The sequence below is a fragment of the Capricornis sumatraensis genome, chromosome 15 (assembly GCF_032405125.1).
Source record: "Capricornis sumatraensis isolate serow.1 chromosome 15, serow.2, whole genome shotgun sequence".
In the NCBI taxonomy this organism is placed as follows: domain Eukaryota; kingdom Metazoa; phylum Chordata; class Mammalia; order Artiodactyla; family Bovidae; genus Capricornis; species Capricornis sumatraensis.
This window is the reverse complement of record NC_091083.1, coordinates 55,079,575-55,101,363: the sequence shown is the minus strand read 5'-3', so window position 1 is coordinate 55,101,363 and position 21,789 is coordinate 55,079,575. Positions and strand designations below refer to the sequence as shown.

Genomic DNA, 21,789 nt, shown 5'->3' with positions numbered 1-21,789 from the left:
CCACATTTCCCTGTTGGGGTGCTGTGTGGAGTTGGAAGTAACAACCCTTAGTGGCACTTAACAGTCAGTCCCTTTCATCCCTCTTCCCCTGGGAGGGTCTCTTCCTCCCTAGAGTCCTTGGGTGGCCTTCAGAGGCTGGGGCAGGGCAGCATGGATGGAGGTGGCATGTAGAAGCATAGAAATAGGAGCTTTATTCTCTAATGTGCATCCAGCAAGTTCCTTACACAATCAAGGAAATGGTTTCTCTTTCGGCCACCTGACACTCTTTATCAAAAGAAAATCCGTCCTGCTTGGGCAGAAGCTGCCCTGAGCAGCACTCTGGACCCAAAGCAAAGGGCTAGTGGGAAGAGAAGCAGACACATCCCTCAGAGCTGCCTCAGTGCCCAGGCACCCTTGGCCACTTGGGACAGCTGTGAGGGGCTGCAGCACAGAGGCACATTCCCGGATGCCCACACACAGCTACACAGCCAGCCTGGGGAGACCTGGAGAAACGGGCGCATGGGGGGTGGCCAGGACCTGCAAGTCAGGGCATCAGTGTTCAGCGTCCATGGCATCCAAGTACTTGGCTTCAATGATTTGGGGCAGCACGTTGTAGCTGCGGGGAGGAGGAACAGGCAGGAGGATAAGCACGGGGGCAGGGAGGAATAGGCAGAGAGCAGCCGTTCCAGCCCACCCTCTCCCGCCCCGCTGCGTCCTTTCTGCCTGCTGTCCGCCCTCCATACCGAATGGGGATCATGGCAATCATGATGAGGGGAAAGACCATCTTCATGTAGAGCAGTGGGCTCATGCCAAAGGCACAGAGCAGCAGCAGCTGCAGGACCTGCAGGCCTGTGAAGTAGTGGATCTTCCTCTGGGGCACCCTCCGGATGTAGTGGGTGGGTGGGTATGACGTCTGTGGGTGGCAGGGACCAGGTGTGGGCAGGTCTGGAGCCAGATGCCCCACCCCTCCCCCCGCCCTCAGGGCCACTCGCCTGGTCCTTGAGCAGCAGCACCATGCGCTGAAAGAGCTGGTTGCCGTCGATGGAGGTGAGCGCGAGGTAGAGGAAGAGGCCATAGAGCACGGGCTTGGGGATCCACTGCAGTGGGAAGGGCAGCAGCAGGAGGGAGAAGCCCACCAGGACGCTGGCGCCCAGGGAGGTCAGCCGAGTCTCCTTCACGTTCACAATCCTGCGAGGGTGCAGCGCGTAGGATTGCTCTGGCCTGGTCCACGGGGCCGTGTCCATCCCAGGTCACACGCTTACCAGGCTCTGGCACTTCTGGGCCCTTGCCCCCCAAGCCATATCCCTCCTTAAGTCCCATGTGGCCCAGGGCTGCCCCACACCTCAGGGCCCTCATGACTCGGGCCTCACACCTCGAGGGGCCCTCTTCACACTCACGTCTCATAAATGTGCCCGTTCTCTACATGCTCCTCCACCAAAGCCAGTGCTCGCACGTGCAGCAGGGAGTGGGGGTAGGCAGCATGGATCCAGGGCAGCCCAAACAGAGACAGCCCAGTATTGATGATGGCGATGAGCAGGAGGTCCCAGTGGTAGGCAGTGCCCTTTACCAGCCTGCAGCGGGCAGGGTCACATATGGCCAGAGCCCTCTTGGCCTCTGAAAGGTTGGGCACATACTCACCCCTCCGTCCCCAGCCCTGCAAACCTGTTCTGTGGGGCGTTAGCCAAGGCAGCCACCAGGTTCTGCTCTATGAAGAAGAGCATGGAGAGGAGGAAGCCGAGGCCCATGGCGCTGCTGATGGCCACCAGGGATAGTGAGTGCATCTCGGCTATCTCGAACAGGCTGTCACTCGAGCTGTAGCGAAACTTGACCACTGCAGTAGGGTACAGGCCCCTGCTCAAGCTTGCATCCCCCACAGAGCAACCCACCCCATCCCACCCCACGGCTGGTCCTAACTTACTCTTAATCTCCTGGAAGCCATAGGAAGAGATGAGGGAGAAGGTAAGCACCGAAATGGGCAAGGCACAGTCTGACAGGAGCTCACGCACGTAGGGGTGCAGGTAGGGGCTATGGAGGCAGGTGAGTGTCAGTGTGGCCTAGGGGCTTGTGTTCCCCGGACCCGAGGGGGCACCCCTCACCTCTTCTTCAACTGGTAGAGGGTGTAGCTCAGCCAGAGCGTGCCCAGCATGATGAGGAGGCTGAGCACAGCTGTATCCCGGGCCAGGGGCTCGGAGTCCTGGCTGCCCGTTGAAGTTAGCTCCGGTGGGCTGGTCAGGAAGCTGGTGTTGAGGGCACTGTGGAGGCTACTGTTGAGGTCCAGCAGGCTCACCAAGGAGGACTTATCTTTGAAGAAGAGTCCAGTGTCACGGCCATAGTAGTACTTCTGGAAGACTATGGGTACAGACCATCAGAATTCAGCCATCTGGGCTCTGGGAGCCTAGGCCTAGCAACTTCCTCCTGGATGTGGGCGGAAGGAGCCCTGATGGGAGAAAAGGATTCTGGGCGGAAGAGGGGAGAGCTGGCCTTCTGTCAGGCAGGATTCCTCAACCTGCCTGTCTACCCATCACCCCACACCCTGCCCTTTGTCCATTTCTGACAGCGAATCCTGCCTGGCCCAGTGCCTCTGACCTGCCTGACACAGCTCTGTCACCTGCTAATTGCTGTGCTGTGTCAGTCATGACTCCCATGGCACCCTGGACCACGGAAGCAGCCTTAGCTTGTATGCTTCTTGGCTGCTCTGCCAGTCTGTACCCCATCTCAACTCAGCTTCCCCTGCAGCAGGTGGCCACTGGCTGTATAATACTCACTTTTGACTGTGCCCTTGATAGCATCTAGGATGAACGTGATAGAAATGAACAAGGCAATGATCTCCTCTGTTGACCTGCCAGCAGAAGGTATGTCTCATAAGATGGGGTGAATTGTAGAGGGTGGGTTTCCCCAAGCCTTGGCATGGCTCCTACCTCCTGCATGAAGAGGGCCAGGGCCCCCAGACTTTCCCCTTGGGGTAGTGATATGGTGAGGGCACCCCATCTTATCTAGGGTTACAGGGCCTTGGAGGGTGGCATGGAAGCTGACCCATGTCCCTGGCCTTGGTCTCCCTCCTGCTTTAAAGTCCCAGAAGCTTAGGGAAGGCTCTGTTACCTCTTGAAAAGACTCATGACCAGGCTGAGGTTGAAGAGGGCATAAAGCGTGAGGAAGAAACTGTTCCACAGGCCTGTCCACGCATAGAAGGTACTGAAGTCTAGATTATAGTCATCACAGATGTCACGGATCACTGCAGGGGCGGGACAGGAGTGAGCAGTCAGGGCCGGGTTGGGGGGAGGACCCCAGGAACCCTCTCCCCGCTCTCACCCCCGCTGCACCGTTGATGTAGAGGGCCAGGGGCGCGGTCGTCAGCAGCACCACCAGCGGCTGCCCAGAGAAGAGCGCGTACAGGATGCCTCCGATGCCCTGCCCGGCCACGGTCTTCTGCACGTCTGAGGAAGTAGGTGGTCAGGGGGCACCATGGGCCTGGCCCCCCAGCACTCCCCGATAGCCTCCAGCCCCTCACCGATGGCTCCATTTGTGTTCTCATCATTGAGGGACCCAAAAGCAATTGTGGGCAGCAGGCAGGCGAAGTAGAGGAACAGGGTGGTGGTGATGTATTTGCCCACAGCCTTGTTTTTCCCAATGATGCCTAGGAAAGGGAGACGGGATGGAGATTGTGTGTGTGGGGACACAGGCCAGGCCGGGGGCCTGAGCTACAGGCCAAGCTCTGAGAGGGTCATGGGGCACTTACCGTCAGTGAAGTCCAGTGGGTACACGGGGAACCTGCGGGCGATGTCCTCTTGGATGCCCTTCCCCATGGGGAGAAAGTCCTTCTGCTGTGGGGGCTGGGAAAAGGACATGCCCATCAGCCCTGTGCCCTTGCCCTGGGCTGCCCGCCCAGGCCATGTCTGGCCCGCACCTGTGGGGGTCTGACGATGCAGATGGAGCTCGTGCTGTAGTCCATGCTGATACTCGGACAGTGGCTCATTACGGTGAGCAGCTGTCTCTGATGGACCAGGGCTTCTTTGAATTCCTCCTCTGTGCGGGTCTTCAGGAGCTTCTGGCGGAAGGTGATGTCTAACATCATGGTGGCAAATGTGCGCCCCACTTCTGTGGCGGTCTTGGTGCTTTTCTGGGGGTGGGGCAAGAGTCACATCTGTAGCCACTGTAGAGCAGAGGGCACCCTCCCCAGCCCTGGCCACTCTGTCCCCATGATCTAGGTGTAGTCCCCCAACAGTCACACATAGTGGATCCTGCCACGATTGCCACCAGGTCAGCAGATCACTAGACTACCACTGACCTAGTATTTTTCTTACAAACTCAGGTTAAATCTGTGTAATTGTGGATAATGAAATCCTGATAATGGAAAAAAAAAAGTTTGCTCAGCTACTTTTCACCTGGGGCGTTTGCTCTGTTTGCTGCTTTATCTGATTTTCAGAGGGGCTGCAGGCCATCTAGCCCTCTCTCTCTTGCCTGGCCAAGGTCAGCCCTGTCTGTGAACTCCGTGTCCAGCCTCCACCACAGCAGCCTGTCTCACCTCGACAACTCTGGCCCCTGGGAGCGGCATCCTCCCCTCTGGGTTGCCCAAAGTTGCGTTCCCAGGCCTGCACCTGCGCCGTGCCCACTGCTTTCTGGTAGCTTTAGAACAGGCCTGTTCTCCGAGGCAGAGCCAGGTGTCAGGCTGGCTGGTGCATCTCAAGGTGCCAGTCTAGCCACTCAGCCCTAAGGATTCTGCTCTTTCCAACTGTTGGCCACCTTGTCAGCTGTCACTCCTCTGACCCATGAGGTGCCTGCTGCCCTAAATGCTCTTCCTCTGTTGCCAGCACAGTAACATCTAGAGAGGTTCGCAGTGTGTCTACAATCCCATTAGCACCCCTTTGCATAGAGAAAGCCTGGGGAGGGGCCATCTGAAGGGCCATCTGCAGGAGCAGAATCATCAAAAAGCCAATGGAAGCTTAAGCATTAAGCTTAAGCATTAAGGCCCTTCCCAAGCCTGGAAAGAGGGACCCTTGCCATTTTCTACTCAAGATTTTTAAATCCTCTCCCATAAAAGAAGATTCCCCAAATTGTATGTCTCAGCCCCCACAAAAGTGAGATAATCTGCCCCTGGCCAGGGGGTAAACAGCCCAGGAAAGAGTGGGACTCTTTGGTCAACAAATCACAGTCAGCCGATTAGAAGAGTCAGCGTCATGCAGGCCAGAGAAAGGCCCCTGTGTTTGAATAGTAATACTTTTAACGAGTATCTCTTTTCAGTCAGGAAGGAAATATAATCTTTTGGGCAACTTCTGGGGAAATCAGGGCTTGAAGAGGACCTAGCAAGTATTCTTCAGATAAACCCAGGGATGAACAGATAGGGTGAACAGCCTTCGGAGGCCAATTCTGTAGGCCTCCTGCACTGGAAGGGATGCCCTCAAGGAGAGGGCAGGGTAACCTGGTACCCTCTTTCCCAGGAAACAGAGCCACCCGAAACCCCTCCTCACCATCTTGGGTGGGGCCAGCACCAGGATGACAAACCGCACCTCACAGGAATTCTGCCCCCAGTTCTGCGGGCGGACCAGGCGGCTGATGCACACATGTCGCCTCAGCAGGGCCTTGGAGGTACAGCTGGTGGGACAGGGAGGGCACATGGCACATGGCTGCCACCCTTGGGAGCTGGGGCTCCACCCCCGCCACCCAGAACTCCTAAGTATGACCCCAGTGACCTCTGTTAAGGAGGAAAAAAGACCAGATGGGATGAATTCCTCACTCTCCCCAGAGACTGAGCAGGCCAGCCTCTACAGGGTTACTGGATGCCTGTCTCTGAGGTGACATGGGGAGGCCAGCATGGTGGCCTGGCAACTCACAGGATGCAGATCCATGACTGCTGGTATTGTACCCCCGTTACTGTGGCAGTGACCCCTTGGATGGTGTCCGACAGCAGGTGAACTGCTAACAAAGTGGGGAGTCAGACGGTCCACCTCCCTGACCTTCCGCCCAGGCCAAGAGACAGCCCTTACCTTTGCCCTCCATGGGAGCCCCTCCGTCAGTGAAGAGCATGGCCGTGAGCAGGTCCAGGTTGCACTCTGGCTCGGTGTTGTAAGGGTCTTGGGCTAAGCGGTACAGCATAGCCCGCAGCACGTCATCCAGGGAGGTGGCCGTTTCATCCAGGATGATTCTGGCCCGTGCCAGGAAGCCATCTAAGTCCCGGTGTGCACGGATCTCTTCCTCAAAGTTCTTTAACTTCAGGTACTGTGGGGACCCCGTGCACAGAACCAGACAGGCCCGTAAATAAGACCCTCTGTCCTTGCCTGGACCCCTCCATTGTGATGGCCCCAGAGAGAGAAGGCCAGTGTGGTCGGCCCCCAGGCTAATATGAGCTCTCTCAGGGAAGCGACCACCTCCACCCCCAGCCAGCGGCCTGGAACCAAATGTTTCCCATCCAGCCAATGGGCCGCTCACCTTGCGGGAGGTGTGTAGGAGCCCGTAGCCGCCAGGTGATTCACCTTCTGCTAGAGGAAAGCGGGAGGGCTCAGGGTGCTGCCCCAGCCCTTCAGATCTCCTTGGTGAAGTGGGCCATATCTGTTCAGTCCCGTCCCATGCATGCCCCCCCAACCTGTCCCTGCCACAACCCCCATACCAGACTGGGTAGGCTGCACCTCGAGGTTGACGTTGACAAAAAAGCGGATGCTTTCACCAGACACAATGGAGGAGTTGACCGTGTCGAAGGCCTCATCCCTCAGGCTCTCCTCACGGGTTTCAGAGGCGTCATCTGTGTCACACTTGAGGTAGCCTGGAGCCCCAACCACCACCAAGAGAGCCCCCCCCCCCCCCAAGAGGGCCTGGCTGTCAGTGCTATACAAGGGAGAGAGGGGCGCTGAGCCAAAGGAGCAGGGCCCCTGGGCTGTCCTACTGGGTGCAGTCTTGGTGAGTGGTAAGGGCAGCCTCTAGTGGCCGGGAAGGAAGCCTTGGTTCAGGTAGGCCCCATGTCTGGTTCTGGCCCATCCCCGAGCATAGCAGCCTGCTGCCACCCCCTACCCAACAGTTTTCTCCAGCATTCTTCAGCTGTGGGACCCATGTACGGTTCTGTGCCATGCATATCCTTTAGCTAAAGAAAGACAAGTTTGTTCCACAAACATTGGGCCAGATACATGGTACAATGACACAGCTGAGACTGCCTGGCCGCTGCCTTCCCAGAACCTCCAGGCTGTGGGACCTGGACCTGTCTGGCTCCCCAGGGAGGAGGGAGCTGTTTGGCTTCTGGGGAGGGTTGCTCCCTCCCCAGAAGCAACCCAACGGAAGCCAGAGCCCTGCAGTATCCAGACCTCAATTGGCACAGGGAGGGTGTAGGGGCAAAGCATTAAGGCTGAGAAGCCTTAGTCTGACATCAGACAAGGCCCAGGCTGCAGGAGAGCCAGAGAAATAGAGCCAGGGACAGAGAGGGGACAGGACCCCAGAAGGAGGCCTCATCTCGGGCCTTGGGCCCCCAGGGCACAGAGCCTGCTGCCCTTTCTTCTGGTCTGCCTCCCAGTTCTGCAGCCGCCCCGCAGCACAGGCTCCCTCCTACAGGAAGCCACCTGCGGACATGCTGCCCTGAGCCCTGCTGGGGCTTCTCGCTGCCTCTGGGCCAACAGCCTGAGCCAGCCTTGCTGCTTCAGTCCAGATCCCTGGTCCCTCGGGCCCAGTCCCATCCCCACCTCAATCTCCTCCTCAGGCCAGGTGGCCAGCACCCCAGGCAGGTCAGCTCCTGTCCTGCAAGCTGAGGGCTTCCCTCCCTGGAGGGCCTTCTTCAAGGCTCAACAGAACCTTCCTCCTCTGGCAAGTCCACCAAGGGTCCTCCCTGCCTTACTCTTGGCCCATTTGGCCCCTCTTCCTCACTATGTCCTGTGGGTCCCCTATGGTCCACCATTTGTGATTCCCCTGGGGCCCTTGTAGCTCAGATCCCACAAACACCTAAAAACACCCATGGAGGGACAGAGAAGGGTCACACGTAGCTCACCTCCACCTGCCAGTCAGTGACTCACCCTGACTCACTTCCACTCTAGTCTGCTGGTTTCCTCTACATCCCAGGCCCTGTTCCCCCAGTATCCTGTGCTCAGCCTGGGCTTTTTCTGGGTAGGAAGCACTAGGCCTCCCCTATCAACACCCTCATGAGCTGGTAACCCCTAGGCTCCAGGTCTGCACTGCACCAGAGCCCAGAGAAGAACTATTAAGGCAAAAGACATCCTTCCCCTACTTGTCATGGAGCTCATGTCCATAAAAAACACTTTCTTCCCCAGTTCTAGACCTGCTTTGCTTAGACTGCTTGGTTTCCCAGCCCCAACCTGTCCCAGCCTCTACCACCCCCACCAGCACTGTCTATTCCCTAGAATGTCCCTCACACTGCCCCACTTCTCCCCTATCCTGAGCTCAACCTAGGTCCTACCCAATAGACACCACTAGTTCACTGCAAGGCTCCTGGGACTTGTCCACCAGCAGCCTGGCACATGCAGTCATCATGCCTTGGGAACCCTATGTAGGGCACACTGCCACTCTGTCCAGGCACTGTCTCACTGAACAATGCTCAGGCCGCTTCCTGAATCTGGGCACAGGAGCATGTACCCACCCCAGAGATACGGGGAGGTAGAGAACTAGGCTGGTGCAAGCAGGGAAAATTGAGGTGCAGAGACTGCAATTTAGAGGGACAGTCGCAGCCCCTCCCTCACAGGGCTGAGCAGGATCTTAGGAATGTGGGCAGATACAACATTTGGCCTAAAACCTGGTCAGATAACCAGAGCATTGTTAACATATCAGATGGTCCACATAGCCCAGGATGGGGAGCAGCTCGCTCTCCCAGGACCCCAGGACCCCCAGAGACCGGCTAGTGTTCAAGGCAGTGTTAGCTGCCTCTCTGACCACACCACAACCTCCTGGAGGTAGAATCCAAAGGCATCCCATCACCAGCAGAGGACCATGATTACCCAGGTGGATGGACTAGGTCCCCTAAAGTCTTTTGACCAAAAAGCTCTCTACACACACCCACACCCGAAAGGTACACACCTGCATCCTCAAAGTATCCATTCTGCGACATGACAGAAGAGTTTTCTGTAAGGCAAACCAAAGAACTGTCACCAGCTCCATGTGTCTGACAGCCTTTCCTGTACATCTGCTGCCTACCCCTCACCAACCCCTGCTGAGTCTTTCTTATCCTTCCCAGAGCCCCCGGGAGAAAAAGGAGCAGGGGACAGCACTAGACAGGGGCCCCTTGAGGAGCTAGAGGAAGCTATTTCCTGTTATTCTTCAACCCATCTGCTAGGGGCTTGCCCAGGTGGGAAAGGAGGGAGGCGGGGAGATGTTCTCAGCATGTTCTCTCCAGGAATAATTAACAGTACCCCGTGAAGGAAAGAAGGATACGCTAGTTGTAGAACTCTGGAAGGAGGAGACCTGTCTGGCCACCTTCCCTGGAGAAGACAGCCTCCCTCTCTCAAGCCTTCGCTGCAAAGTCCAGGAACTGGGCCGAGGCTCTTCTTCCAGCACATCTCTTCGGCTCTCACTGTCATGTCGGTCCCTGGCGCCATCAAGACCCATCACACGTGCAGTCGCCCCTAACCTCCCGCGCCCGGGGTCACACGGGGTGACCTGGGGCAACGGCCTCCTTCCCTCAGCGCCACGCACTTTCCGGGCCTCCTGGGAAGCGGAGCCGTTGGTTCCTCTTGGGAGATGGCGCGGGGGCGGGGGTGGGGTGGGGTGGGGTGGGGTGGGGCGTGCGCGCTCTTTGCGCCGGGCCCCCGGATGGATGCTCCACGCTGTTTGTGTTGCTCTGTTCAAGGAAGGAAGCGACAGAAGCGGCCGCGTGCACGAGAGGAAAGAGCCTCAGACTCGGAGGCCGAGGAGGTCGGGGGGAGGGGTCGTGCAGAATGCGGACCGTCTCCCGGGGCAGGAGCCCGGGCGGCATGCACAAGGGAGGCGCGGGGGCAGTAAACCTGGCAGCAGAGGCGCGGGGGTGGACAGAGGAAGAGAGGGACGAGGATATGGAAGGGTGGAGACGGTGCACACCTACTCCCATGCCGCACGATTCACGTGCACGGAAACAGTACACCGCGGTGCTCGCCCTCAGGTGTCAGAGCGGCGGCCGAGAGACTGCCGTGGCCGCACAGGCGACAGACAGTCAGAGGCCCAGGGACCCCTAAGAGTGGGCAGGCTGCCGCGCAGCGCCAAAGGAGTCGGGTAGAATGTAAAATGAGGCTTTCCGAGGGGGTGACGCCCGCCTGCGAAGACCCTGGAGCTCGAGGTGCTGGGGACCCCACAACTCCGCCCCGCTATTTGCAAGACTTCCACCCTTCCCCCAGCTATCTCGTAGGTTCAAACACTGTTTTAAAACGGCGTTAAGTCAAGAGCGCAGTGCCCACGAAGCCGTCCTGTGCTTCCCCCAACCACCCGTGTACCCACCTGGGCTTCCACTTCCTAGAAGCCGAACTCACCCCGGGCACCACCGCCCCGGCTGGTAAGCCCCCAAGACCCTCTCGCCCACTACGCCGGGGGCCGAGGAAAACCGACGTCGTCCGCGTTCCTCCCTGCGCCTCGACGGCTCCGCTTCCCAGCCCAGCACGGCTCTGCGACGGAAACTGGACGGCCTTCCCGCCGCGGGCACCCGCCGCATGGCTGGAGATGGAACGCGCACCTGGTGCCCGCGGCCACGGCCCAGTGGTCAGCCGCAGAACCGCTGCACACCCGCGCACGCCCCGGGTCCTCACCCGGGGCTTCGGACCCCTACCTCGCAGTCTCCTACAGGCCGGCGGCGGGAGCCGGCGACACACCCCTGGGCCGCGCCTGGGTCCTAATGCCGCGCCCACGGTCCTCCCTGGAGCCGGAGGCCGTGCGGCGCGGACCAGGGTCCCGCCCGCCCGCCCCGCGCCCTCACCCGTACTCCTTTTCACTCCGGGCGGGTTGCTCCCGGGAGCCCGCGGCCACTTAGAACGCGTAGACTGGGCTTCTTCGCGTCCGCCCAGGTGTCGCCCGGTTAGGGGCTGAGCAGGGCTGCGAAGCTTCTGCGAAGAAGCACGATGAGCTGAGAGACCCTCGGAGTTGAGATGGTGCGGCCGGTCCTGGTGGAGCCTCCCTCGTCTTGACTTTAAGTACTAGGCCAGTGCCCTCCTCTCGGCAGGGGGCCTCCACTGGGCCCAGCCCACCCGGGCCCCGCCCCCTCCATTCACCCTGGCTTCTCAAGCAGCAAATCCTCTTACTCCTCCTCCAGGAAGCGCACCTCGACTTTCTACACCCGCTAGTGCGCGTTCTCTGGGCTACGCCCTGGTCGGCGGACCCCGCCGCCCACCCGACTCGGCGGGGTCGGGTTTGCTGACAAAGCCCTTCACGGTTTCGCTCCTGGTCTCGTTGAGTCCTCAGCTCTCTCTTTGGTCAAGGTCTTGACTTGCAGCTTTTTTGCTTCCCAAGATGGCCCCGCCGCCCGGTTTTCTTTCCCAGACAAGAGGGAGCTCAGCCCTGGGACGCGCCTTCTCCGGCGCCCGGTCCCTCTTGAGTAGTATGTGGGGGAGGTAGGATGCGCGCGCGTGCTTGTGTAGGGAGGCGGTGGTGCGCGCGGCCAGGCAAATCCAACCCTTTCCATGAACTCTTGGTCTGACCTTCCGCGGCTTCTCAGCAAATGATTCTACAGCTCTCGGGCCCGGGACTGACCCAGGAACTCCCCACAACGAAGTGCTAACCCCCATCCCCTCCACACTGGCTGCCAGCCCGAGGAAGGCCTGGGGGTCAGGATGGCCCTGAGCACCCTGCTCCCTACTACTGAAGATGCTCAGACCGTGAATGGCTCGGGGCTGGCCACATGCTTCTCTGGTTGTGGTGAGCAGCCTAGGCAGAGACTCGAGATCGTCTCTACTCTGGGGTACCTTCACACAGCCATGGGACTTTCTCAAGATGCCCTTGAGCTATACTCCAGCCCACTGCACAGACTCCCGCAGCCCCAGGAGTAGGGGACGGAGCTTTGAGGGGGGCTGACGGCAGGCAGGCTGTCAGGGAGGAGAGCTCCATGTGGGAGGTGCAGGGGCTGGACCCCTGGAAAGCCACTCATTTTGCCCTCAGCCCCTCTCATCTCAGAATGCCTAGGCTTCTACATCTTCCTCTCCTTGTCACCAGCTGCTCCCAAACACCTGGACCTTCCAACCCAGCTGTTCCAGGAGGCAAACCTAGAATGGAGGGGCCACCTCTCATCCCTTCCTGCAGCCTCCTCCCTCATCTGAGGCCTCACCACTGAGATCACTGAGGAAATAGGAGCCCCCGGTCAAGATCTCCCCCAGCGGCCTATGGACCAGACTCTCACAGAAACTGACACAGACCCCTTCTGACCCCTTCTCTACCACAGGCTCCTGGGCTCTGCCCTTGTGGTTTCCATTCCCCTGGTTGTCCTGGAGAGCGCCGCTGGCTCCCCCACACCCCTGCTGCCGAGCAAGAAGCTGTTTCCTTTAGGCTTCCCAGCCACCACCTGTCCACTGTGGATCTGAGGCTGAGATGCCTCAGGTCTCCCCTCTCTCCCCTCCCCTCGTGTCCACCCCTCTGTGCCCCATTGGGTCCTTACACAGGTAGTTTAGGGACTCGGACATAAACACACACATTCCTTCTCATTCCCATCCTCGAGGTCTCAGACTTTACTGGGCTGTGGTCACAACCTTGAGTTCTGAGTTCCACAAGGCGCTTAATGGATTTCTGAAGTATTTTCAACTGAGTTTTCTCCTTTAGCCACTCTAATTTTTTTAACTTTAGTTTTGGCTGCACTGGGTCTTGCTGTGCGGGTTTTTCTCTAGTTGTAGAGAGTGGGGGCTACTCTGTGGCTGTGGTGCACAGGCTTCTCATCCTGGTGACTTCTCGTTGCGGAGCACAGGCTCTACAGTGCGTGGACTTCATAGTTGTGGCACTTGGGCTTACTTGCTCCGTGGCATGTGAGATCTTCTCAGATCAGGGATTGAACCCATGTCTCCTGCACTGGCAGGCAGATTCTTTACCACTGAGTCACTAGGTAATCCCTTCTCTCCTTACCTCCTCGGACCTAGGAGTGTGGCCAGCTCTGGATCTTCCCCTGGATCCATGATGCCTGTTACTGAGCTCCTGGCTTGAACATGACATAGCCTACTTACCCTCTGTCCCCAGCCTGGATGGCAAACTGGGAATTCAAATGAAATTCAGGCAAAATAGAGCTCCCGGGAGTCTCCCCGACTCATCCACAGATCCATGAGTAAGTTCTGTTAGGTTTACCTTCAAAATAGAGTTCAGTTCTGCCGTTTGCACATCATCCTTCCTCTGGCCCTCTGACTTGCCCCCACCCACCATCCATTCTCAGCCTCCACTGGCTTCTAGTGCCATTTTGAAAATAAATAAAAGCAAACACTCTACTATGGCCCAGGGGGGCAGGGGTGTGGGTTAGGGAGTGCTGTGTAAGCTGGCACCTGCCTGTTTCCCATCTCATCCCAGACTCCTGTTCTCAGTTCACTTCAGTTCAGTCGCTCGGTCGTGTTTGACTCTTTGCGACCCCATGGACTGCAGCACACCAGGCTTCCCTGTCCATCACCAGGTCCCGGGGCTTGCTCAAACTCATGTCCGTCGAGTCGGTGATGCCATCCAACCATCTCATCCTCTGTCATCCCCTTCTCCTTCTCTCAGGAGGGCACTGTTCCAGCCAAGTGGCTTCCAATAATTCCTCCAACACAACTGGCCCCTACCTGCCTCCAGGCCTGGAGAGTCTGAGTGTCTGGGAGATGTGTCCTGTCCACAGCTCTTATCATGGTTCAGTTCCTCCTTCAGCTCACATCATCTAAAGTTCATTCCCGTTTCCTTCCACCACAGATCCTTATGACCCCTAACTGTAGCAAACGCTTCTTTATTCTTCTTACTTGCTGCCTGATCCATCTTCCAGGTTAGACGGTGATCTCCTCGAGAGCATTCGGATGGTAATCTTTCATCAGCAAAACACTGGTATGGTAGATGCTCAATAAATACATGACATACTGAACACATGACCAACACCTGGATCCATATACAGTTCCTGGAAATTTTCAAGCCATGAAGCCCCCAGATGACCTCTTTAGCCTTCAACCTCTATTCCCACTCTCATTTTCCAGCCAGATATTCCTGACTCCCTCTGTCTCCTTCCTGTAACTTGGACTCCTTAGATGTCACCAAGTCCTTGTTTTTCTACTTCCAATCTACCCTGTCCCACCACCCCCACCTTCCTTGAACCCTTGGCAAGCATGGCTTCCCACATCTAGAGCCTCAGGCTTTCCCTGGTGTCACAAGCCTCTTGGGGCTTCTTGCTGGCCAGGGCAGGCAGCTTTGACCAGCATTCCCAGCCCCTCACAGCCCTTCTCTCAGTTGTGGCTGTACTATCTCCTCACTGTTCCTGGGAGGAGAGACGCTGCTCCCACACTAACCCTCCAGTGGTGCTGGAGGGGCTGAGGGAGAGACTAGGGCCTCCGTGCTCTCCTGGGGGACCTCTCCAGGCCCCTGGGTAGGTGAGAGGAAGACCCTTGGTGCTCAAATAACATAGCTTGATGCCTTTTTCCTCTACTGAGGGAGTTGCCATCTACCTCAGGAAGATCCAAGTTCCTATAAGGGCAGCCAGGAAGGCAAGGAGCTCTGTGGAGGGCCAGAAGAAGCTGTTCCCCTCAGGACAACATTCCTCTGTGCCCTTGCCACCCCTTCCCCCGTACTCGAGAGTCAGAATCTAGTGCCCTTCAGCAGACTGTTGAGCAGGAAGGTTCCAGAGCTGCCCCATTGCCTTCATGCCTTCTGACCTTGGTTCCAGTTCTGCAGCCCAGCTTCTCAGCCAAGAAACCCCTGGCAGACAGACACCACTTCTCCTCCTCCTTCTCCAGGGCATCCCTACAGGGGGCCAGGAATCTGTATTCCCAGCAGAGCTGGGCCCCAAATTCCCCACTCTCATCTACCCTCAGGCCCCACTTCATTTGGACCTTGTCACCAGCCACCTAAGTCCTTCCAGCTGATGAGTCCAGGTGGCCTGTCACCCTCCTGGCCATCACTGCCCTCCTTAGCCTTTATGTGTACTCCACATTCTCCTTATCCATGGTTTTCATTCTCTTTGACCCCCTGTGTCAAGCAGCTGCCCAACGTTCTTCTTCAAGCTCATCATTCAGGGCTGACACTGCCTGTGGCACCACTTTGGCTGCCTTTCAAGTGACCTACGGCTCCTGGTAAGAAGCGCCTCTAAGGAAGCTGGATGGACAGAAGAGTGAGTGGGGAAGGCACCAGACAAAACCCTTGGGCAAGATGTCCAGCCTCTTTGTGTCTCTGACCCTTTTTACCTATGAAAGAGGTTGAAATTGAATCTTCTTAAAATTAATTTTTATTGGAGTATGGTTGACTTACAATGTTTAGTTTCTGCTGTACAGCAAAGTGAATCAGTTTTATGTATATATAGATACACTCTTTTTCAGATTCTCTTCCTATTATAGGTCATTACAGAGTATTCGTGCTTAGTCATGTCCGACTCTCTGCAACCCCATGACTGAAGCCTGCCGGGCTCCGCTATCCATGGGATTTCCCAGGCAAGAATACTGGAGTGTGTTTCCTTCTCTAGGGGAATCTTCCCTACCCAGGGATCAAATCCACGTCTCCTGAATTGGCAGGCAGATACTTTACTACTGAGCCACCTTGGAAGCCCAGATTTTTATTAGTTATCTAGAAACTGCATCTTTTTAGTAGAAAATTCCATAAATTTTTGGTTATCAAACCATCTTTTCTCTTCCTGTTGTCTTTATTTTGCTATTATTTGAACATTCACCCAGGCATGAAATTTCAGAGTAAAGATGTAAAGGTCTTAAAAATTTGAAGCTATGAAGGAAAAAAGTTAAACTTCTTTACTGGTATGGGAAAAACAGTAGTAATGGTAGGATGTAAATACAGTTAACTTTATTTGGTTAGCTTTTTTTTCAGATTTATTATTATTTATCAGTTTGACATAAAATTTGTTGACCTTTATACGATTTTTTAACCCAGTCATTTTGGCTCATCAGTTTAGCCATGTAAAGTCCTGGGCAAAACAGGAATAATTTGTGGATAAACAAATTTATTTTTTCTTCAGATTTTTGGAGAATGAAACAAAAAAGTTTTGGAGTTGTTTCAGAAAGTTGGGTTTTTTTCCACTTTGGCTTTTTCCACTTCTACCTTAAGATCATCCCCTCGGCTCTTGTCTCATTAGTCATTTCATTTGTCAACCGTTCCTTCAGAATCACTCTCTAGTTGGTCTACTTCTTACCCCACCAATGAGTCGCATTACAGTCTACATGATCTTTCTTTTTTCTTTTTTTGGTTCAATCAGTTCCCTGGCCAGGAATTGAGCCTGGGCCATGGCAGTGGAAGTGCAGAATCCTGTCTTTTATTTAGGGGGAAAAAAAAGTATCAAACAGGTTCCCTTGGAATACTGATGTCCCTGGGTATCCAGAGGCAGTAGGGAGCCTTTTCTCCATCTTCGGGGGGTGCAAATATCTTAGTGAATAGATGTTTTCAAATGTCTTTTAGTTTTAAAAAACATTGTAAACATCACTACTTTTAATCACGATTAAAAGTCACTACTACCAATCACCACCACAGCAACAAACAACTGTTTGCTATCACTTGTACTAGAAAAGACTAGCAGAAAGCAAAAAATTTTAAATCAAATAGGTATCTGATTTTAACAGAAAAGCTCAGAAATAGCCTGCAGCTGGATGTGCAGTGCTGATCCAGGGGAGCAAACCCTTCTTTGGGGAATCCGGCTTCCAGATGATGTTGGGGCCCTCATACATGTGCAGTGACCCTTGGCCAGGTCCATCTGACTCCTGACCACTGTGACTGATTCAGGGATGAAAACATGACCCCAGATTTTGGGGTTGCCTCTGGAGGAGGAGGTTGGGTCTTGCCTTAGGGTGTTGAGCCTTTTAGTGGCATAAAGGAAGCTTACTGCCAGCAGAGAAAAAAGATGGAAAGAGGACTCTGATGACATGAGACAGGCTGAACTTGAAGCTGGTACTACCCTGGACTCCTCATAGAGCAACCAAGCCATTCCATCATGAACTGGCAGTAGGGTCATAGTGAGATTTTCTTTGGGCTGTTCCCTAGATTATATGAGATTATATGATAGAAATGAACACATCAGCATTCCTCTGTGCTCCTCAGAGTGATTTGATTTCAGCAGCTTCACCTTCTGTTCCAATCACTTTCCACATGTCTGTCCCACCACGATGCCCTGATTCTGGGACTCTGGCTTGGTCAAGCATGCCCCTAGGGTTCAGTTCAGTAGCCACCTTCATCCCTGCTGTGGAGCCCTGGTGGGAAGGGCCCCCTTCTCCATCCTCGGACATCTGAGTTCTGGTCCTCAAAAGATCATCCAGCCCTGGAGCTGTTCACCATTTACTGTCTGCCTCTCCTCCTTGACAGTTCTCTGGGGGTATTCCCCACACCCTGGTGGTTTCCGGGAAGTGCAAGCACAGGAGCTCCATCAAGGTTCAAGCCCTGTACGATGGGGCATAGGGGAAAGAGGTGGGTGTGTTGGGAGGCTCTGGGTAAGCAGGTTGTGAGGAGGGTGATAACCATACTGTGGCTAAGACCCCTCCCCCAATTCTCTTCATCCCTCGCAGGCAGTTTTGCCTTTAGTTTGTACATGACTGATTGATCACGTCAAGCCTCCAAACCAAGACCACCTTCCCAACCTTAACTTGAGGGAGGCTGTGGTGGAGCCTGTACCCCTCCCCTTGAGTCAGTGCCCAGATCCTCCCAGTGGGACACTGCCTGTGTCCAGAGGCCTTTGCGTTGAAGGTGGTATAAGAAGCAGGGTCTCTGTGGACGTTGGTGGTGATCCCTCCTAGCCAGCCCTTTTCCCCCCGAAATGATGGAAGCCCCTTATCCCAGCCTAGGTAGATACAGGATGTGAGCAGGCCCCCAGGCCGCAGTGGCAGGAAGCACGCCGTAGTCTTGCCTTTCCCTAAAAGCTCCGGGGGCTCTGCCGACCTCTCCCTTGGACTATGTGGTTCCAAGGCCCGCCTGACCGAGGGTGCGCCAGGAGGGGGTGCTCAGATCTAACAGGGCAAGGGCAGTGACTCTGCCCCCTGGGCCAACTACTGGACTCTTCATGCCTTGCTCATTGCCCATTATTAAAGCAGGACCGTGTGGCTTCCTAGTGGGGTTATGGCCAGAATTAAACCGAGCTACCAGCCTGTGAAGCAATGGTTCTTAATGCAGCCTGGTGTAGGCCAGGTGCCCTGACGGTCAAGACAAGCCCGAGGGCAGCAGATGTGGTTTCTTAGGGTGAGGTGGGAGAACTTATTTCTGGGGCCCCAGCACCCCCGTACCCACAAGCTGGCTTCCCGAACTCCTCCTTGGGATCTGGAACGCTCAGAGAGTACCCACCCCAGGCCAAGTTGGCCTCTTATGAATTGTATTCATGGCAGCAGCGGCTCAGAGCTCTGGGGAGGGGAGTCAAGTCCCCAGGACCCCTCCTGCAACAGCCCAGTGTTCCCAGGGAAGCTGCAGGGAGGTCTCCAATCCCAGGCCACCTCTTCAATCCCCAAGAACGCTTTGGGACTATAGCAACAGGCAACTACTGGAGGCCCTGCTTGTTCAGTGACAGTTTATTGGTCCTTAGCATTACATCTCAGTTAACAAGGTAAATTCACATACACAACTGCAAGTAAAAACATGAAAATAATATAAAAATAAATTGAAAGCTACTCTTATATACTTACTGAAGTAGTGTAATAAATACTATAATAAGCAAAAAGCTTCAATCACACAATTGTTTCACTGAAGTTACAGTAGTGTTTGTAAATAGTTTTAAAATTTAAGTTACAAATATTAAAGCACTGAAAAACTAGTATAAAAGTCAATTTTGGCACATAAGTGAGCTCTTCTGTCATTAGTATTTGACAACCTGGGACAATGAGGAAGCCATTTCTCACCTACTTTATGAGGTACAACTATCCATCTAGGTCAGCAACATGGCTGGAATACTTAATAGCTTATAGTCTTTAACTTTTCCCTTTTGAGAAGCCTGAAGAGCAAACCCAGAGCTTATTATTGTGCAAAAGTTTTCAGAATCCTAATAGAATTTAGGAGGGTACTTTTTGTGACCCACAGGGCCTAGTGTCTAGGCCTCAGGTCAGAGCCCCCAGGGCTCTGTGGGGCCAATGCCACTCCTTGCCAGTGGCCCCTTCCTAGGGTGATCCCTTTTCTCCAATATCTGCCTCCTCTTTCCAATCAAAAAAAGAGAAAATCCCACATCAAAATGTAAAATAACCTATAACTTCAGCGACTTCAACATTATCACACTCACTCGGGGTGATATAAAACTGAAGCTGCTAATAGGAAAGTTGGCAAAAAGCATTAAGCTCCTGGAGAACTTTGCCTGTCCCTGGGAACCTGATGTCTCTGCTGGATCCCTGGTATCCACTTGTAAGGTCAAAATTTCAAACAGTGTCAAGACCCTTCCTCTAGAGACAGCCTAAGACACCACACCTCCACCTGGAGTGCCCAGAGGCATCAAGTGGATATTAACTTCACATTAAAAACCCAGAGGCCCCAAAGGTTCCAGAACAGCAGTGTGGGGAGGAAGCATCCTCCCAGTCTCAGTTCTCAAGGAGCTCACACAGCGCACTACAGAGTGCCTCTTCACCAGGGCACAGCCAGTGTGCCCCAAGGAATGCCCTTTCGCCAGTGTGCCCTTCACACTCCCAAGCAGGCTGAGGAGTGTCTATGGAAGCCTCAGCCAGTTTTGCCTTTTTGGCTTTGAAACTTAAATGTTTTGACTTTTGTCAATCACAGTTTCATATTCAAGTTGAGGTAATCACAGTTTCCCCTCTAACAGGAGAGGAATTGGGACAGTGGGGCAAGTTGGTGAGAGAGCATTTCTATGGACAAAGGTCAGAAACCAAGATCACCAGGAGGTATAGCCCCACACAGTGTTTAAGACCCACTTTTATGGGTGGGCTTCCGACCCCTCTTTAAAAACTCTTTTGTGTAGCAGCCAGGAAATGGCTCAAGCTCCAAGAAAGAGAGCATTCATTTAAATGTTCACAGCAATCTACCTGAGGCAGATGGCCTATTGTTCCCCCACCCCCAACCTCCCCACCCTCCTCCCCCAACAAGGCTGCTCAAGTTTGAGTTTTTAAAAAGAGCTCGGTAGAGCTAAAGGAAGCTACAGTAACTCACTGCTTATCTCATCAATTGCACTTAAGATCTTCGTTATTGATTCTGAAGCAGAGGAAGGCCTATTGTGGACCCCAGCCTCTGGCTCCTAGGCTGGGGCTCCACATGTGGGCCTTTGTCACCAGCTGCTTTGGAGCTGGGACTGGAGCACGTGGGTTTTTTCAGAAGCCTTTCTTCATGCAAGAGTTCCTATTAAATGGTATATGGAGTATTGTTCATTTGGCTTCAAATGCAAAATTTTTTCTAACATTAAGTACATTTTACTAACAAGCCCTTAACAACTGCTTTACTACTTGCATGCAGGGCTCTGTGTGACAGGTCACATGTGCTCCATCAATTTTCTCTCTCCTCTGTGCCAGGGCCTTTTCTAAAAAACCCCTCTACATTACTAAAAACTTTGCTGGTTTTGCCTATGTGCTCCTTTCTAAGGCATGCAAAAAAAAAAAAAAAGTGAAATTCAGAAATCATTTACAATCTAGGCAGCTGAGGCGCTGAAGTCCTAACAGACATCACATAAGTGACCTCTCTCTTCCCTGTACTAATTCTGGAGGTCAGGCATGGGATACACTTGAAATTCCCCTCTGCTTTTTAGTCCAGCTGGAAAAAAGCTACTAGAAGGAATTCTAACTTCGATATTGGAAGGCTCTGAAATTCCTGGTTCTCAGGAGCCAAAATAGTCCAAGGCCAGCAATGATGCTTAGGGACATGAGTTGCCTGAAGGTTGGGCTGAAAACCAGGCTTTCCCTGGCAAGACAGAGGGGAGGTATGGGTGCCAAAGACTGAATGCCCTTCAAGTGAAAATGTCCCATAAGCAATCAGAACCCTGGGCCTAAGACTATGCAGTTGAAGGACACTGCCCTTAACAGTGAGGCAAGACACTGACAGCAAGGCCTGAGCAGCAGTTTTTCTCATCCCAGAATTATTAGGCAAACCAGACTGATGACATGAGCAGAGCTCAAAACCAATCCCAAGGTGGGCTGCTTGTGTCAATTCAAAAGCCATACTTTTGGAAAGCAACAAGTCTTTCTCCTCAGTTTAGTCCATAAGGGAAATTCCCTCATTTTAGAAGAAACTACTGATCTCAGTCTAAGCTCCTGGCTCTGATGGCTGGGATTGGCCAGGGCTTGTGCTGTGTCCTCCAGGACTGGGCACAGTGTCAACAGGGACCGAACCTTCAATGGAAGGGGCCGAACCAGGGAGGCAGGCATTCCACTGGGGAGAAAGGGTCTCCTGGGGCAGTGTTTGAAGCCTGAGGACTGTGGTGGCCCAGGCCCCCCAGCCATGACCACAGTTGGGGCAGCCAGGATTCTTTGTGTATCAACAGCTACTCTGTGCAATCCAAATGCTTCTCCCCACCCTCACACAGTGCTGCAACAGCCCAAAGAAAATACTGTTATCGGAGACCCAGAGGTCCTGGACTGCCAGCTGCAAACAAACGGAAGCATCTGTCTGCTCATCCTCCATGAGGACCCCCCACCCTCACCCCGCTGCCAAATCAGTGGTGCAGGTGATGCTCTTCAGCGCTGTATAAGAGAATAAAGACAACATACACTCAAGCAGCACACAAAGGCCAAGGAGAACAAAGACAGCCCTCTAGGGAGAGGCCTTTGGAAGAGCTGAAGTTAAGACATCTCATTTTTCAATGTCCATCTCCAAGGTCTTCTTCCT

The 21,789-nt window shown here is 54.3% G+C and overlaps 1 protein-coding gene across 2 annotated transcripts; it reads right to left on the bottom strand.

Moving 5' to 3' along the window:
• Window positions 1–531: 531 nt before the first annotated feature.
• Window positions 532–10,611, bottom strand: SLC4A11 (solute carrier family 4 member 11). Of its 2 annotated transcripts, XM_068987274.1 has the most exons (20): window positions 10,575–10,611; window positions 8,980–9,024; window positions 6,581–6,733; window positions 6,403–6,449; window positions 5,961–6,192; window positions 5,808–5,889; window positions 5,445–5,568; window positions 3,884–4,096; window positions 3,716–3,809; window positions 3,488–3,613; window positions 3,300–3,413; window positions 3,079–3,211; window positions 2,745–2,818; window positions 2,076–2,328; window positions 1,898–2,004; window positions 1,642–1,810; window positions 1,377–1,550; window positions 972–1,167; window positions 723–892; window positions 532–595 (listed from the first exon to the last, which is right to left on the bottom strand). In XM_068987274.1, exons 2-20 carry the CDS (start codon window positions 9,008–9,010, stop codon window positions 532–534), a joined length of 2,556 nt encoding a protein of 851 aa, XP_068843375.1. In that variant the 5' UTR covers window positions 9,011–9,024; window positions 10,575–10,611. The 2 variants fall into 2 exon arrangements, with proteins under 2 accessions (XP_068843375.1, XP_068843376.1); XM_068987275.1 differs by lacking the exon at window positions 3,300–3,413.
• Between the last annotated feature and the right edge of the window lie 11,178 nt (window positions 10,612–21,789).